General features: G+C 41.9%; 3 protein-coding genes across 4 annotated transcripts; all 3 read left to right on the forward strand.

Annotated features, from left to right (window-relative positions):
• Positions 1-207: 207 nt before the first annotated feature.
• Positions 208-2,387, forward strand: LOC127748814 (agrin-like). Its single transcript, XM_052263788.1, has 2 exons — positions 208-377; positions 461-2,387. Exons 1-2 carry the CDS (start codon positions 284-286, stop codon positions 679-681), a joined length of 315 nt encoding a protein of 104 aa, XP_052119748.1. The 5' UTR covers positions 208-283; the 3' UTR covers positions 682-2,387.
• A 392-nt stretch (positions 2,388-2,779) lies between these two features.
• LOC113210395 (copine-9) lies at positions 2,780-12,206 on the forward strand. Of its 2 annotated transcripts, none has more exons than XM_026428373.2 (13): positions 2,780-2,909; positions 3,603-3,658; positions 3,850-4,085; positions 4,987-5,170; positions 6,327-6,450; positions 6,889-7,162; positions 7,648-7,812; positions 7,889-7,930; positions 8,086-8,292; positions 8,369-8,498; positions 9,214-9,435; positions 9,584-9,762; positions 10,753-12,206. In XM_026428373.2, the coding sequence occupies exons 2-13, from the start codon at positions 3,604-3,606 to the stop codon at positions 11,083-11,085; spliced, it is 2,151 nt and encodes a 716-aa protein (XP_026284158.1). In that variant the 5' UTR covers positions 2,780-2,909; position 3,603; the 3' UTR covers positions 11,086-12,206. The 2 variants fall into 2 exon arrangements, with proteins under 2 accessions (XP_026284158.1, XP_052119740.1); XM_052263780.1 differs by having other exon boundaries at positions 2,802-2,909; positions 3,600-3,658.
• A 607-nt stretch (positions 12,207-12,813) lies between these two features.
• On the forward strand, positions 12,814-16,711 carry LOC113210397 (serine protease 3). Its single transcript, XM_026428376.2, has 7 exons — positions 12,814-12,944; positions 13,324-13,357; positions 13,694-13,847; positions 14,295-14,455; positions 15,311-15,412; positions 16,080-16,213; positions 16,382-16,711. The coding sequence occupies exons 1-7, from the start codon at positions 12,897-12,899 to the stop codon at positions 16,562-16,564; spliced, it is 816 nt and encodes a 271-aa protein (XP_026284161.1). The 5' UTR covers positions 12,814-12,896; the 3' UTR covers positions 16,565-16,711.
• The last annotated feature ends 1,537 nt before the right edge of the window (positions 16,712-18,248 follow it).

Genomic DNA, 18,248 nt, shown 5'->3' on the forward strand with positions numbered 1-18,248 from the left:
ATAAAAAATTAGCGAAGAGTCAGAAAAAAATCACAAAAAATCACAAAAAATCCAGAGAAAATCACAACAAAAAAAATCAAGAAAAACAGAAAAATTGGTGTACGCTACAATTTATAGTAAAGGACCCCTCGCTGGCGGGTCGCAGGCGCTGTGGACGCCGCATCCTCTCGACAGCAGTGTTGCGTGCTAAAGAGGGACATGATCTTCTACCGTCTGATTTGCTCCTCAGATCCACGTGAGTGACGGTCGCTGGCACACGCTGCACGTTTTCCGACGGAAGCGCATGGGCCAGATCCGCGTGGACAACGAGACGCCCGTCAGGGGCTTCTCTGATCCGCGGGCCACCCTGCTCAACACTGGCCCCGGACTGTGGCTCGGTAAGTGTCGGCCCGTTCGTTGGCTGCGTATAGCTTGTTGTTGGTAGCACGTGGGAGCTGGGTTGCTAACAATCGGGTTGTAGGCGGGAGCCCGTCGCTGCCACCAGGACTCCCCGCGGCCTACTACCAGGGCTTCCACGGCTGCGTGAGGTCGGCGACGGCGGACCGTGCCTCCCTGGACTTGAGCAGCGCCACGCGGCCGCACCGCCGCCAGCACCATCCCCACCACGCCGCCCCCACCCCTGTCCCCGGCTCTGGTGGCAGCGTCCTCGAGTTCTGTCACCACAGCACCGAATTATCTTGAAGACTGCATCTCCCACCTTTACCTTAAGACTACCCCCTTCCCCCTCTCCCTCCTCCATTTTCCCGAAAAACACAAGCACAGTCGGAGCATTTGGAGCTTTCTTTGGTAAGTCATCCTTCTTGCAGAACCAAAGATGTGTCGAACCCGACTGTACCCTGCCCCCAAACACATCACTTACGGGCGGTTGGACTGGAAGACAAAGACAATAATGCTGATTTTTTGTGAAATGTGTGAGACGTAGTGAGGCAATGTATGTGTGAGTGTCTGTTAAATAATGCGTGTGTGCGATTGTGCGCGGCGTACGCGAGGGATTAGATGAGCAACGAAAGCATGCGACTGATGCAATCAATGGGTGTAGTGCTGATATTATGGAGTGATTTATGCAAGTGGGGTTCACACTGTCTTCTCTATATGTTACCATTTACATGAAGAGGCCTCGTGGAATGTTTATTGATGGAAATGAAAGATAGAAAAAAGAATGCTAGTTTTATAGGTTTGTATTTTTTATCATGTTAAATTTGTAAGTATTGTATGTATGTAAGTATGTATGTATGTATGGATAAGCTCGCAAAAGTGTTTCTTGTAAAAATGTACAGTAATATAAATAGGAAACTTTTCTACTTTGGCACTACGTTTTATGCCAGTCCTTTGTTGATAATTGTATTTATATCAAGGTAGAAGTTGCCAAGATTTCCTTAGCAACTTACTGCTTGTGACTTCATATCGGCTGCCAAAGACTTTGATGTTGTCTGCAACCAGAAGATGGCAATGTAACAATATACTAGAATCAGTCCTTTTATTTCTCTTTTTACATGTGTATAAAAAAATAAAACAACCCAAGCGCACATTTTGGGCGAGTGTAAAGTACCTTTAAAATAGATAAATTCTTTTTTTTTTGCTATAAAATTAAGTGAAAGGAGTTTTCCAACCCTCCTCTGTTTTCAATGAAAACATAATGTAAAATTCCTCCCAGCCAAATTCTACTATCATTCATATTGGCCTGAATCCGCCCATACAAACAAAGTCCTACAACTCTTCATATGTTCAATTCCATTATGGGGCTTTTAATTATGCTAACAAAGTATGTAGAAAAATAATTTTTAACAAGCATATAGAATCTGTCAAGGTACCAGAAGATCTGTCAACCTATGTGTAGGAAACTATTTGCTGGTATCCCCTTGGCTTAAGACTGCTACCTTAAATATCGCCGCTCTCTGCATGAATGTTTTCTGTATTTAACTCTAGGTCGATCTACACTGTAAAACGTAGAGCGAGTTTTCTTGCCCGAATAGAGCGACGTAATGCCTTCATCGCTCTACTAGAGCGACGTTTGCGAAATGACTCAATATGGGTATTCTTCGTAACCCCAAAATGCTCCCAAAACGACTTTAAACAAGCGATGTTTACGAAAATGACTCAAAATGAGACTTATTTGCAACCAAAAATTTTGCGAAACTGACTCCAAACGAGCGATGTAATTAATATCGCTCCCCCAGGAGTCAGTAAATTGGATTTACAACCTCGCTCTATTAGGATCGAGTTTGCTCACCCCTTTACTTGCAGTGGTAGAAAGGAATTGCATTTATCAGTCAGTTTGTATAAAAACATGATGCAAGACAAGTTTCTCTATAGTTGTGAAAGTAGTGTGACGGAACATCAAAAATTTCCTGCCGAAATAAACCTGGATTTTCTACACTGTTAGCAAATGAATTCTTAATGAATATATGCCCTGCCCCTCCGACAGCGTAATCGAATAAATCGTTGTTTCAATTGAATAAGAGACAACGTATATTATGCCCACATTCGATGAGTGAGTGGCATGCTATACGGCGATCAAAACTACATAACCTGCCCCGACATAGGGGTTTGAAAAAAATAATCACTCACTCAATTTGGATTTTTTTTTCTAATCTTGAGTGCCGTATTTCGCGGCATTTATGCCCCTGCAAAGCGCGCGCATCGTGCGCAATAAAAACCGCGAAGAGGAAATCAACTCGCTCTCCAATTCTGCTTTATCTCCTGACTGCGCAGGTCAAAGTGGGGTCAGCCAACCAGCCAACATGCTTGTTACTATCACAGAATGCTTATCAAAAACGTTTCATGCAGTGCTTAGCGAAAAATACTTCAGTATGAATTGTCTCTGCAGACTGGGAAGGCTGTTGTTGGTTTTCGTTGCTCAAGCTTACGTTGTGAAACGAGCAGCAGCTCAGACGCTGGAACACCTAAAGGTACGCTACTTTGTGATATCAGCCAGTACTCACTCTTCAGGGTATCAAGAAACAGTTTCCGCAGAAGTGGTTATAATGTATCTGACACATTGAAAGAATATCTTCGTAAATTCACAGTATGTATGTATTGTATTTTCGATTTCAAAATATGTTGCAAGTTTGGCGATAGCCCATACTTGCTCGTCAATGAAGTTCCACTCGTAATTCTACTACACATCATGGAGAGCTATCCAGTGGCCCTTGCATGTATTTCTGACAGTTAGGCTTGCTCATGGTGCACTGATAAACTCAGTGTTCAACTGCTCAACACTTATAAGTATACAACTGCAAGTTGAATACTTGCAAGTGTGCAACTGCGTAGTCGTACACTTGCAAATGTTTAACTCGGTAGGTGTGACTTGCAAGTGTACAACTCTTATTCGCTTGAACACTTCCTTAGATTGAACGATCACTGTGTAGGAAGTGCTCAACCGAAGAAATGCACACTTGCAAGTGCACACCTACCAAGTTGTACACCTGCAAGTATTCAACTTGCAGTTGCACCTTTGAGTTGCACACTTGCAAGTATTGAGCAGTTGAACACTTAGTTTATCAGTGTATCCACTTCTCGAAAGATAAGAGGCAGGCACAAAATATGTTCTATGCAATTCGGCAAACGGGTTATTTAATTCTTTTTTATCACTCCTGCAATAGGATGTGGACGCCGGTCATCTTGGGGCTTATAGCAGCCACTTATTCAGTGCATGGAGGTAAGCACATGTACTAAAAATAATTGAGAAATAGTGTCCAAAATGTGGAGGCAGGTACTTTTTAATCATTCAGCTGACGTTTCACGAAATTACCACCTAAAAGTTATCGATCTAGGGACAATGTCTCCCGCTACGATTTAAAGTTTTGCAGGTCACACTTTCTAGTTTTTACTGCCGCTAAACTATTACAGGGCGAGCGAACAATGACCCGCTCACCGTTGGTGACACGGTGCGCATCCGTGTCCTAGTGGAGAAGGATTCTTACTTCGGCGTGGTGGCATGCGGTAGCCTTCAGTGTCGCGGCGTGCGGCTGGAGGGCGTCGACAAGAGCGGCATGGGTTTCAGGACCTTCGTTTCAGACATCGCTGACGTCGAGTCAGCCGAAAGAGAAAACAAGATCCTCCGCGAGAAATGGGTCATCAAGCAGGTAATCATGGACTTCATTTGCTTATTGTCTACTGTAGGGCAATTCCAGGATGTCTTGATAACTCACACGGGACGATTTCTTTAAGTACGCAATTGTGCACTCACCTCTCATTTGAAAATACTTAATAATGACGGCTAACCGGGAAGAGAAGGGAGTAGCGATAGGAAGAGGAGGGAGGGTGTACTGGATGCATTGGTTTGTATTGTTCAACACGAAAATGCAGAAAAATAATAATTTGAAGCGAGCCGCGCTTCGCGCGGGCTGGGCCGAGCATCGCCTCACACTGTTAGAAATTCCGTAGGCTAATTGCGGAATTCTTACGGAGCTCACCGTAAATTCCAAATACGGTACCAAACCGTAACGGGATGACTGTAATTCAAATATACGGACTTGCCCGTATTTCAAATAACGGTGCATCCCGTACATTTTCCCCGTCAAATTAAATTTTTAATAATTTTTGAAACAACTAGTTGAAACTATTGAGCCGTCCATAGAGATTTATGTTATTGCCTCTTTCGCAAAACCACAACTTTACGCTCTCGTATCTCTCAAAATCCAATTTTCCGACTTACAGTGCAATTTATTATTTTTCCTAATCAATAAGTCAAAATTTTACGGAAAAGCTTACGGTTTATCCGTAACTTAGGAATACGGGTTTTCCGTATGGTTTCCGTAGAAAATACGGAAAAATAACGGTACATTCCGTGAAAAAAATTTCTTGACAATTCCGTTCAAAGTTCCGTGGAAATTTCTAACAGTGCAGCCGCTCACCCAGCCGTTTGCATATCCCTGCCTAAGCCCGCCCGATTGGCCACTCTTTTGTCGTCCACTGTTACACAACTTTTCGCCGTTTGAAAAGTGTGGAGCTTGCAGGTAACGCTGCGTTGTGATATGGTTGCAGGTCTTGTCCAGCGCCACATCCTTCGTTCCAGGCAGACAGTACACTTTCGTAGTTAGCCGCCCAACAGAAAGGGAAATGATCTTCTGGGTAGAGGGAAAGGAGAGTCGTGTAGCAAGAATCGGCCTGGAAGAGGGCAAGGCAATGTTACGTGTTGCCTTTCATAATGGACAGTACAGTTTCATTGGTAAGTGTATTGCAATAAGAAAATAGTGAGGATTTTGTCATTTGCCCTTTACGGGAGTAGCATTAAAAACGACGGTATTGAAACGGAAATGTACGAGAAAAACGTGTTTTAAGGGAAAGGAGAAAACTTTGATGGTCTTCCTTGGTTTGAGGGAAACTCCTCAGATCTCAAGGAAGTTTCCTAAAAAATGTCGAATTTTTCCTCATTTTTTGAGAAGGTTTCTTAAATCTGAGGCGAGATCTGAGGACTTTTCCTTAAGGGGAGGCTACACTGAAATTGACATCACCATGAATTATAGGTCATGGCTTAGGGGGAATTTTTTTCACGGTTCAGTATGTCAAGAAAGCGCTAAAAAGCTGTGTCTGCAGTCTGTGGGTCGAACCGTTCAATAGTTATATTTTTGTAACGTTGTTTGCAGAGTCTGACTAAAACTACTCCTTGCGCATTCAATTTGGTCTTAGAAGGTTCGCATAAGGTTCTTTGAAAGAGAAAGGATTAAGGAACAATTTCTATTGACCACCTTCAATTTTATGTCTTGGATGATTTTTAACATTTCGGTTTATATCGGACTTTTTAAAAGTTCAAAAATACTGAAAATTACGGCTTATTTATTTTTTTGTTTACAAAAAATAAATGAAATGTGTAATTATGGTCAATAGAAAGTGTTGAAAGCACTTCAAAGTAGATCTCCACAAATTCTCAACATCATAGCTCAAAACCAAATGCGCAAGGGATATTTGCAATATTGGAAAACAAGGGTCCTCAATAAACCGCAAAAACTAATTTTCTCAGTCTCAAATTGGTTCCGTATTGTGAACTGAATTTATTGACGGCACTAGAGTAGAATGTGAAAAAAGTTTGAGGGATACAGCAGGGTTTAGAGGTGAAAGATTGAACATTACGTACGTAACGACCGTTTTGTTGTTTTTTTTGACAAGAAACCGCCATTTTTCAGTGTAGCCTCCCCTTAAATATGGGAGTTCCTCAAAGTTTATTCCCCCTTTCCCTCGACAATCCAGGGGGATTGCCTGCCCTTTGACGAAACGGTGTTGGGCGAAAATGCCTGCAGGCGCGGATTGCCCGAGTGCCGGCTGGGTGGCCGAAATACCTACTCTTTTCGTTGTGCCGACTTAATTACTTTTATCTTAATTTTCAGATGATGATAATGCAAATTCGCCACCCAAACAACTGTGCCCTGCCGCTTCACTTGACAATCCTTTAGACAGCGCTGAACTTGATGGGAAAGATGCAGATATTTTGGAAGTCTTTGTAGGTTGCAGGTAATGGACGATTGATGAATGCACTGGCAGACGAGGGGGTTTTCACTTCTGAAATACCGTGTACACCAAATGAGGTATTTCACAGGTATTTCACCGGGAATACACCGAAATACGCCTAAATATGCTCCAAAACGGTGAACTTTTCCTGAGAAATACCGACGAAATACACGTATTACGAAATACTGTGTGCACGGAAATCTCGAGTGAAAACCCCCTCGCTGGCAGAACAAATATTTCTAAACCTTGACTAGTGTTTCTATGTTAGCACAACTTTATCAATTAACAATACAGGGTGTCCCACAGACCTGTTTTTTTGTTGTTTTTTTACTGTACTGCATTCACGCGGTCCCTCTACTCGTTAAGCGCATAATGCTTTGCTCCCTGCTATTCTCTTTCCGCAAGTTTAACCACACAATAATAATATCATGTCGGTTTCAGGTATAAAAGTGAGGACAAAATCAACGCAATGTGTATTGTTTACCTCGCGGTGGAAGGCGACAAGATGATTCGTGAGGCTTACCGCTCAAAACTGTCCCGTGACACGTACGATCGCAAGGATACAGCCACAATGAAGTTACCGTTCCGGTTCCAAGATCAACAAATACTCATAATGAAAGTTTACCACGGCGACACAATCTGTGGCAGACTGGAGAGTGATAAGATGATAGGCACCGTCCAAACACCTCTCGCTACTATAAACCGGAAAGGAAAGGTAAGCACAGGTCTAGGCGGGTTTAGTGCCATTCACTTAAGCTCCGATATGCGAGAGCGTAAAGCAGAAGGGTAAAGAGCACCGCTTTGACGTACAAGAGCAGAGTACGCTTACGCTTTACGCTCTCGCATACGCTCTCGCATATGCTCTCGCATATGCTCTCGCATATCGGAGCTTAAAGTTAACCAAACATTAGGTTTATCGTCGTGCCAAGCAGGTTGACTTAGTCAAAATCCATATACACTGCATCTGACCCCTAACCAACCTAAATCTCTATACTAACACTGTAAGTATTCTTCAAAAGGATGGCGATTTAGGTTAGATTAGAGAGGAGATTGATAGATAATGGTACATAGTTCTGCCAAGATAGCATCCTGTTTCAAAAAAATGCTACGATTTAACGAAATTTGTCCGAGTCCCTGTCAGACATTTTATAGTACATTAGGCCTGCTTGTACACCTTGAGAAATTGACTTTTTGTTGCAGGTAGAGCTTTCAGTAACCAACGATCTCGGGGAAGAATTTTTCGTTAATTTTCAGCTTAATTGTGAAGAAAAAATAACATTTTCTTTAAGTGGCAAAAACATTCCAGTTGACCACGACGTGTCCTTAAAGGTGATGAGAGCGCCTTCAGGCAACACGGGGCAAAAGGTATTTATTTCACTTAAAACGTAGTTTTTTTATGAGTTGCATGTGTTCTCATATTTTAAATGGACAAATGGACCAGTTTTACAGAAACAACTTTGTAGAAGTAGTTGAAACTCCCAAGGTATGTTAACGTTACAAAAATATTGTAAGGTAAGGTTTGATTGCTTGAACTTAGTATTTATTTATCCATCAGTGAACAGTTTTAAGTGTGGAAGGCACTGGACAACACTGGTTTCTAGCAGAACTTGCTCTTATTCTGTGCCATTTTTTGCGTAGGTTTCAATGGATACGAGTTTTGTTCATTGGGGCAATATTACTATTTCGGTTAAAGAACTGTGTGACGGGGACTACGACCGACCCATCAAATTTGTTGCTTTAGCGCACGATGACGGAGATTCCAAGCTGATTGGCTCTTTCGAAGCGACGCTCAACCAGCTCAAACAGCCGAATGGCCCTTTCGTGCTCGTAGACACCATAAAACAGGTTTTCCATGCATTGCCCTTTTTAAAGTAGTATTTAACTGTTCAACTAGTGTTCTAAGTCGACTTTTAATTTACAGGCGGAAGAAGGCCAGGCCTACACGAACTCTGGTCAAATTTTTGTCGGGGAAATCCCCTTAAGTCCAACATTCAGTCAGTACGTTGCTGTTGGATTTGAAATAGTCGGTTCGATTCAAATCGACTTTACAGGTAACACAAGCTTTGGAACAGCAAGGGACCTGCAGTGCAGTGCAAGTCAATCCATGTAGCAAATATGTTACGCCGCAAGGGGTCCCTTACTCCCGAATTACGTGTACAAGTTGTGGCGTCGGCAAGTCAAAGAAAGTGCGCGTGAGTTTAAAGCCATTTTTCGCGAGTTGATTGCGAATTATCAATTTTTGAACGCGTGTTGCGTACGTAAAAGTGCACAACAAGTTGGCGAGTGAGAGACACCGTATTCTACAGTGAACAAACTAAATGGGAATACAGTATTTTACTCACGTTGTTTTGGCTCCTTTAAAAATATAGTTTTTGGGCTGGAACATGTTAATCTTCCTCTCGATCTGTCTTAGTTTACCACGACCTTGCAGTTTTTAGATCGTTAGCTCAATTTGTTCCTCAATTATTAGCGTGCAAACAGTGAAACACACACTCAAACACAAAAACAAAATGACACTTTTCAGGTCAGTGGAGTACTGCACTCAGACCAAAACTAGTCAAAGAGGGAAAAGCTGTCCTCATCAGTTCGTTTTTCCTGTCGGACCTTAAGTAAGACAATCACTTCCCCTCTTGGCCAAACGTAACATTTTAGAGTCAACAGTGCTGGTTTTATGGGGGGAAAAGCGAGGTCATTGTATGACGTGCGAGACTACGTGATTTTGAGTCTTCCATTGCAGGAGTCCTGACAATAACGCTTTGTTTCTAGCATCCAACAACGACCCAACGCCCTCCTTACATTATATAAGCGACGTTCCGAATAACTATGAAGTTGCCATTCTGAGTGTAGGTGAAGTCGTCGAGAAGTTTGTTTCGGACTCCATTTTTAAAGTATACGGATTTGGCTCAAAGCTTCCTGGGGAATCAGCAGAGTCCTTTGATTTCAGTCTCAATTTAGGTTCAGATTCACCGGATTGCAAAGGAGTACAAGGTAAGAGTAGTCGCGTTGTGGTAATATTTGGACTTCTTATCACTCTCGTATTCTTCGCGTTTATTTTTCACAAATATTTGTTGTTTATTTGTTTTTCGAACTTGCAATCGTGAATAAGTTTAACATGGACACTTATTACTTTGTTCAGGCGTGCTAAAATCGTACCATGATGCAGTTCCACGGTTAAGCATGTCAGGGCCCACTCATTTGGCGCCAGGCCTTAGGAAGATAGTAAATGTTGCAAGAAACTACAAGGATGGCTCGAAATATCTCGTTCATCTCTTGCTTACTGACGGAGATATTCATGACCCCCAAGAAACAAAAGAGGCAAGTGCTTCGACCACTTGTCATTTTCTGTACGTGTACATAACTTGACCTTTGCAGTGTTGTCATTGAAGGGAATGTGAGTTAAAGGCGCATAAAGTTTTACTTTGAGTGCCACAAAACGACTTCGGCACTTAATTTTATGTTCACTTACTTTTGTCAACGCATTTTATTTTAATTCTGACACTTGCGTTAGGGGCCAAGCAGTCGAAAGTGCACCAGTGGTCTATACTTTCTAGTTCGCACCCGCTTTGTCTCGAAAAGGTTGACATCAGGGTTTCGCGCGTCCGAGTGGGAGTTTTGCAGTGGCGGACATTTCACCGTTATTTCGCGCAGAATTTCTGCCTTTTTTGATACTAAATATACTTGCGATAACAGCCAGATTTTTTCAATTTTTTGGCCGATGTTTAAGTTGCATGGGGTCGTTATTATGTCATTATTTTCGCGCTATATTTTGCAGACAGATTTACATTCAAATATCGGCCAAATAAATATCTCCAGACACACTGGAAACGCAAGTGTGTGAATGTCGCACACTTGTAGGTGTGTGAATATCCATTCGTACACTGAGGGGGGTAAACGTGTGAATTTTTCCTACAAAAAAAATTGTAGGAAAAATTAACACGTTTACCCTCGTAAGTGCACGAATGGATATTCACACACCTACAAGTGTGCGACATTCACACACTTGCGTTTCCAGTGCAGCTACATAGGGCACTCCTATGTTTTAAGTTGACGTTCTATGACGGATGTGCACGGATGTGTATTATGCGATTTCATGCGATCTGAACCTTTTACGAGTTTTGGTTGAAAGTAAATCATTTTACACACCATGAATAGAATACAGTGCATTAAATATGTGTAAATTTTGGTCATTCCACCTTGCAGTTAGCAAACAACCTGCAGGACGGGCCAGCTTGCCCCACCGAAATCTCCTCCTGGAACCGCGCCTCAATGAAACACGAAGTTTATCTTGCAATTTATCTGTTGCAGGCTATTCTGGAGGCATCTTCACTGCCTCTGTCCATAATTATGGTCGGCATCGGAAACAGCGATTTCAGTTTATTAAAAAGGGTCACAGATCATTCAGACGGTGACACCGTTTCTTCGCCGAAACAATGGACCGATGGAAATGGACGTCAACACCGTGATATCGTCCAGTTCGTTGCCATGAAAGATTTCGTTTCCGATAACAGAAATGCGACAAAACGCGCTTTGCGTAATAGAGTTCTCTCCAAAATTCCTCCTCAGTATCTAGAATATATGAAAATTCGTAAAATTGCTCCTAAGCCACCGAAAGGTTCGACTATAACGCGGGAGTGCTAGAGTAATTCTCTAAACTTGTCATTGTTTGTCCAAAACCGTACTCCGCGTAAATAAAATTTTCCTGTTTTCTCCTACAGCAATTATTTTAAAAATGAAACAAGTGAAATACGAACTGTGTATATCGGTGGGGAAGCAATGCATAGGCATGAATTTTTACCTTTGTGGCACATGTACCGATCTACCCATAGTGTGAAAAACAGCCAATACCAACTCCCGGAACTGCTGAACGTTGTTGCTAGGACACGTAAACTTCGGGTAATTCTGATCATTTTATGAGAGCACACAGAAATCAATTAATTATCAATGATTGCTGGTGCAAACAATGTACAATGCGAAACACTGTTTTCTTGTTAGAGTATTTTGTATCGTGCTCGAGGATGAACATTGTGTAGTGCGCACTCTAAATGGAAAGTAACAAAATTGTTCCCCTTAATGTGGAGTGTAGTACTTCCGATAACAAAACCCGTTTAGGACGTTCAATTCCCAATACTCGATAACAATCATCATTAATTAATCAACTGTGCAGCAAAAAAACACATTGGGTAAGAGACTCTTGTCTCTACCGCATAGATAAGCACTTCCACCCATTAATGTTCGGACTTTGGCCCTAAGTGTCGTGCACCTGATTCCTTACTGCGACGTGAGATGGGATCATAGAGACCGCAATGCAGGGAAGAAAAGTAGACAGACTAACGCTAGCCTACGTTTGGCGTAACAAGTCTCACGATCTGTTCCACTGACCTGGCATATGTCCGCGCAATCCTTTAAAATAACATTCAAATTTTCATTTAAATCAAGGAAGCTGATGCTAGTGGGACGAAACCCTGATTATTTGTATGTAGCAATTGAAGATGATTTTTGGGGTTTCTGTAGTTGATTTCTCATATGAATAAAATCGCTTGGTGCCTTTGTATTGCTTAAGATACAATACTGTAGATATCAGAGATGTTTGCTGATGGCAAACTTAACACGTAGAAATCACTCATATGATCATGTATCAGATGGGAAATGTTTTTACTCCTACTTTTTATATCAAAATATTGTAACCTCAAGGTTTTATGTTACTGACCAAACATCTGTAATGGGGTGTTAAAAATAAAGTGCCAGTACCTTCGGATTCACCTTAATGTTTTCTTCGCGGTTCAAGTGTCGGATACGTTTTTGCCGAGTATCAAACGTTATCTTATGTTATTACGTTAGTTACGTAACAACACTGTAACGCTTCTTAGAACTTGCTAATTGTCTGAACTTTTTACAATGGCATATTACTGATATGTGTTTATATGCTTAAGCATTTTTAATACGGCAGTACGAAGAAATTTGCTTATACTGGCGTTTTTCAAAAGTGCAGGAGCTTAGCATGCTAGAAGTGCACTAAGAAAACTGAGCGTTCTAAATAAATTAGTCCATTTGTGTGTAAATCTATGTAAGTCCGTGGCGCTGATATCCGAATCAGAAAGGCAGAGTTGGGGATATGGTCTTTCTGGCTATAGCAGCTACAGTCACTGTCGAAAAACAATTTTCGATGAAACGAATGGTACCCGGAATGAAAAAAAAAAAAACTGTTTTATTCTGTTTTGAGAACTCAGGGGTAGATTTGAGTGGGCCTGTAAAGCTTGCTAAAGATTTTTAACTTTTTCTGCAAAAGAGAAAATTTGTGCCCCAAAGTATCTTTTGTATACTTTTACACTTACAGTGTACAATTTCAAAAAGAAGAAGTGAAGTGTTTGATTATCGATTAGATAGGGTGGAAGTACAAGTAAGGCGGTGATTCGAGAAATTAGCTCTGTCAGTCGTGAGCGTCCAACACAATGTGGAGGTTTCTGGTCTTATTAGTTGTTGGGGCCGTGGCCGCTCAGGTAAAATTCCAATTGTTTTATGAGTTTGATTATTTACAAATCTGCACTTTTCTTCTTTCAATCGAATATCACTTACACTGTAAAATGCTTAAAAACATTTTCTTGGCAACGTTTCGTTCGTATTGCAAAATTGTTTCGCAGCTGCCAGATTCGTCGCAATCTGTGTGTTCATTTTGGAAAGAAAAAATTTGCAAGCTTGCGAACTAGTTTGTATGTCTTACAATGCTTCAAATTACTTTGCAAGCAACCAAGAAATAAATCGTTTTGCAATACAAACCTGTTCTTTGCAAGCATGTTGCAGTGTAGTGACGAGGCTTGTCATGGTGAAGAACCGATAGCGGAGGCAACTGTAATTAACATAACTGCATTTCTGTTTCAGGCCTGGGATATCGCCGAGGATGATGATACGTTTAGTAAGTCCACTTTCTGATGATTTAAAGCAACCAACTTTTGTTGCACTTTAAGTCGAAAGGGAATTCTTGGAGGCCACATATATATCCATAGAAACGAAGTATTCCCGTGTACATCTAAATAAGATGCAGTATTGCCCCTCTTAAAAAGTCAACCCTAGCCCAAAATTTCTTATTCGCGCTTCTTAGGTCGAGTGTCTAAAACTGCTGCGTCACTCTATGGTCCTGTTCGATCTTTAATACATAACTCACGACTTGGAGCCCTGTTTGACGTAAAACGCTTTACTTAAAAATCGTATCACTTGTAAAATTTAAGGTAACTCAAATTTTATGTTGTAGGTGCATCAGCTGTACCCACAAACGAAGCCGCTCCTGGCCAGTTTCCATACCAAGTCGGTATCTGGGCATCACAGGATGGGATAACTTCCCAACTTTTCTGCAGTGGTGCGATCCTTACGAAAAACACCGTTATTACTTCTGCACACTGCGCAAAGTAAGCCTCCTTGTTGAAACTAAAAGAAATAATTTGTCCGTAAGTCCTCTTGCAAAATTCAGTATTGCGTCTTGTACAAATGTGCAATGAAATGCATCTTTCAGCGGACAAAAACAGTTCCTCCGTATTGAGGGGTCTTTATCTTCCAAAAAGCAGAACATACGTACCAAAAATGCATTTTGGGAGGTAAAAGCCCCCTTAAGTGGGTACTCGTCGCCCTAAACACTTATGCGTTTTAGTGTGCAGAAAAATGCAGGATTTTAAGCAGATATTCTTATGTACAAAATGTCGTTCATAACTTTGAAACATGACCACTCACAAATTAGTGGACATTATCGAGCATACAGAGGTATCCACGTCCACGTAGATACATTTTTTCTCGTCGGATGCCTTTAAATACGTTTCCGTTAAGAGAAAGGAACTTGAACTGTATTCTTCCATGTGCAGGGCTGGCCGCTATTTCACCATTGTTTTCGGAGTGCACAACATCTCTGACCCAGCAACAGCAACGCGGAAGACGAGCACAAAACTGATCCACGAGAAATACGTCGATGACCGTGCTCATGATATTGCACTCATGCACTTTGAGACGCCCATCGCGTATTGGCGTAAGTTGAATTCGCATAACGAATGATTTTTGTCCAGAAAATCGCTGTCTGGCTTGTACTATAGCATACTGATTAACTTTTTTCGCGACGAGGGTGTACTCGCTCCACTGATATATCAAGTGTGCAACTGGTAAACGTGAAACAAGTTAAAGGAGAGCTCTCCGTGCTGTCCTTCGTCCGGTTTCTGTGTATCTTCACATTATTCAAAATCTCGAATCTTTCGGTACCAAATCGATGTCTGTCCTTCGTCGCCGAATCGAATCAGAGCAGATTAGATTTGATTTGAGCCGTTCACACTTCACTGCTCTAGAGACCGTTTTTCACGTACTCTGGAAACCCAAGTGTGTACATGTATGCGTTTTTTGATGTATACCCACATGTATGCAGCAAATACATGTACATGGCCATGTACCGGGTGTAACTGAGAATACGCAACAGAGTTGCGGGTTTGCCTACCCAGTTTGCCCGTAAGGCGCAATGGCCCCTGCAGCCCTGGCGGGTATGTTATCCCGCAACACTGTTGCGCATTCTCGGTTACACCCGGTACTCACTTTTTGCTGCATACATGTAGGTATTCAGCAAATAACGCATACATGTACACACTTGGGTTTCTAGAGTAGAAAAGCGAAAAAATTACAACTTCGCATGCAAATATTATATTGAATATAGAAATAAGTCTCAGTTAACTTTAGCGCAGTTCCCCATGGCACGGCAAAAAGGGCCTTTACTTTTGAATGACCGACTTCAAATTTAATTTTGGACTTTGCAAATCATCCTGATGTTTCACCTTTCCATGCAGGTATCTAGCGAAAATTGCACCAACAACTTTAATTTATTGAGTTTTTTTTGTTTCAGTTACTACCGTTAAACCCGTAAACCTTCCATCCGCCGAGCAAGCAAAGCAGAGTTTCTGGAAATCCGAAGTAACGACAAGCGGTTGGGGCGTACTGAAACCTGGTTAGTTTTACAAAACGACGAATAAACAATTGCCGACTCTAACAAAATTATTATGTCCAACAGTGGAATTGGTTGCGTGTAAAAACGTTACTTCTTTAAGAACGAAATTGTTACTTTTGCATTTAGAGTATACATTTGCCGCAGCGCACTTCTAGAGTACACTATATGAGCTATATTCAATTAAGCCAACGCTTGACGCACGCTCCCGCAAGCGTGGCGCACGCTTGGCGGAGCGCGCGGGCAGCAGGCGAGGGGCGGGGTGCGGGGAAGCGACGGTGACTCTTCACCTTTCTTCACCCTGCCCTCCACCTCGCCTCTTGCCCTCGCACGCTTGCAGGAGCGTGCGCTGTGCCGAGCGTGCGCTAAGGGTGGGTCTTAATTGAATATAGCTATGTACAAGGACATTTTTTGGGACTAGCACCGGACTCGTGCGTACACAACTGAGTTCAGATACAATATCGTTCGGAGCTAGCTACGAAAATGTGTATTGTCAGTCACAACGCAGTTATGGACATTGCACACAGCAGCTTTGCGCTAGGTACAATAATTGTCTCTGTAGACATTTTAGAGTCGTGTACCTTATTTTATGATCCGTTATGAAGGGCAAATATTTGTAAAACGTTTTAACCGGACAAATTATAATTGTACATTTATCTCTTGGTTTTAGGCGATAGAGAGTACTCTCAAGTTCTCCGATTTGCCAAGTCGAAAGTAGTGCACAACCTCTGGTGCACCCTTCGTTACTTCTTCCAGCGCGTCTACAAAACTAATATTTGCGTGAAATCTATTCAAATGTGCCAGGTACGTGCCCATTTGATTCGCGTAACGCACTAACTATACCCACGTGCCTTTGACCTGTGAGCAGGTCGCACGAGTTCAATCGCCTTTGAAACATAATAGGACGTGGACACGTAAATAACACCCGATCGAGGAGAACTGTCCTGTTTAAAATTTGTTCTTCTATTACAGGGTGACTCTGGGAATCCCCTAGTTATTTATGGAGAAGATAACACTCCTACACTTGTGGGCATCGCCTCGTTCGGCGTTGCTCAAAGTTGCGAGATGTCGAAGCCAGCGCGCTACACTCGTATCACCTCGTACCTTAAGTGGATTCAGGACGGCATCGAGACTTTGGAGAAGGCCAACGCCTAAAACCCTTCGCAAAAAATCCTGCGGAGTAACAAAACCAACCGTGTTTGCCTATCATGCACCTCAAAAGCTTGTGCCCGCTGACATATTCTGCACACATTCCTAAAAATAGCACTAATTTGTTGGTAAAATAAAGATGAGGCCATCGGATTTTTTGTAACTTATTTCCAACATACTCTATCACGGGCGTGGCATTGCGTCTACGTCCGTTCTGTATTGTCTCCGCTCATGGAAAGATCATATCTGTATGAAGGAAAGATATTGTCGTTTCGATCAAACATGAGCTCACATATTACAATTTCTATCATAAAGCGAAAAACGTAAGATAATCGTGTCTAACAGCTAAAAGAACTTGTCCAGATCAATGTGTCATCGATTGACGATATCTCGCCTAGTCACACATCTTTCGAGAGGTGCATCGCAACCGGTTATGTACGTAGTGCCAACCAGTCATTTTCAACACGCATTTAGGAAAAATTACTCCTAATCAAGATAGTTGAAGCGATATGAAGCTTAATACCCCGAAATAATGTGAACCAGCGTAAAGGTTTAAGAACATGCGTTCCGGAGGGAAGTTATCATCACGTCCAATCATTTCACAAATCAACTCTGACCCTAGTCATTTTCCAGTCAGGCCCAGTCATTTCACAATGATCAATCACTCAGTTTTGACTTATTTTTAGGCAGTGTGCACTCATTCCCGTAGTTAGGTACCGCTCAGGCATTGACAAGTGACCACGCTGATGACTTAGCGACGTAGAGGATGGGGTTGGCGTGGTGGTCATTAGGGTAAGTCGTATATGGCTTATTTTTGATTCTTGTGTTGTAATAGTGCTTCCCTGGTACCATTTTGAATGAAAACTGCTGGAACATTTTTTATGTACTTTCCTCGAACGATTTCACGATTTCCTTGCCTGTTATTCTGACTTGCAATTAGCACCTTGCTCCATAAGAAGAACAAAAAGAAGATTGTGGTGTAGCTTAGCGCGGTCTTACAACAATGCAACATAACCTGATACCAATAACCTGTAAACTAGGGTTTTGTAGACGTTATTTGATAAATTTCTGTTGAAAGTACCCTTAGTACCAGGTACATATTAATTTGAAAGATGTAACACGGAAAGAATCGTAAAGGTCCAATGTTCAATTTTTGTCTGCAAAAAGTTAAGCAGAACGAGCGTTAGTATAACTCGAAATCAAGATGTCTCACTCTCATTTCCTTGAGGACCAGCAATCGAGAATTAAAGAAGCATATGTGAGGTGGCACGAAATATTGGTGGGACAGAAAACATACCCGAAAACATTGAATACTCTTTACCTGCTCTTGGGGGAGCAGTGGGACAAATAACAGATGGGACAATTGACAGGTGGGACAAAAAACACACCAAAAAGAAAAACAATGGAAAAATTCTGTGTCTTAGGGTGGTGGGACAAATAACAGGTGGGACAAAAAACACACACAAAAAAAAACAATGAAAAAATCCTATTCCTTCAGAGTTTTAAGGAGGTGGGACAAAGGACAGGTGGGACAAAGGACAGGTGGGACAAAAAAACACACACACCAAAAAAACAACGAAAAATCCCATTTCTTAGGTGTAGTAGAAGTCGATCGGGTGTGCCGGCTAATAAGGAGGCACATGGTTTGCGATGCAATTGTGTATTCCAATAAACAAGCACTTGTACAATA

The sequence above is a fragment of the Frankliniella occidentalis genome, unplaced genomic scaffold (genome assembly GCF_000697945.3).
Source record: "Frankliniella occidentalis isolate FOCC.00 unplaced genomic scaffold, Focc_3.1 Scaffold14, whole genome shotgun sequence".
NCBI classification, from domain to species: domain Eukaryota; kingdom Metazoa; phylum Arthropoda; class Insecta; order Thysanoptera; family Thripidae; genus Frankliniella; species Frankliniella occidentalis.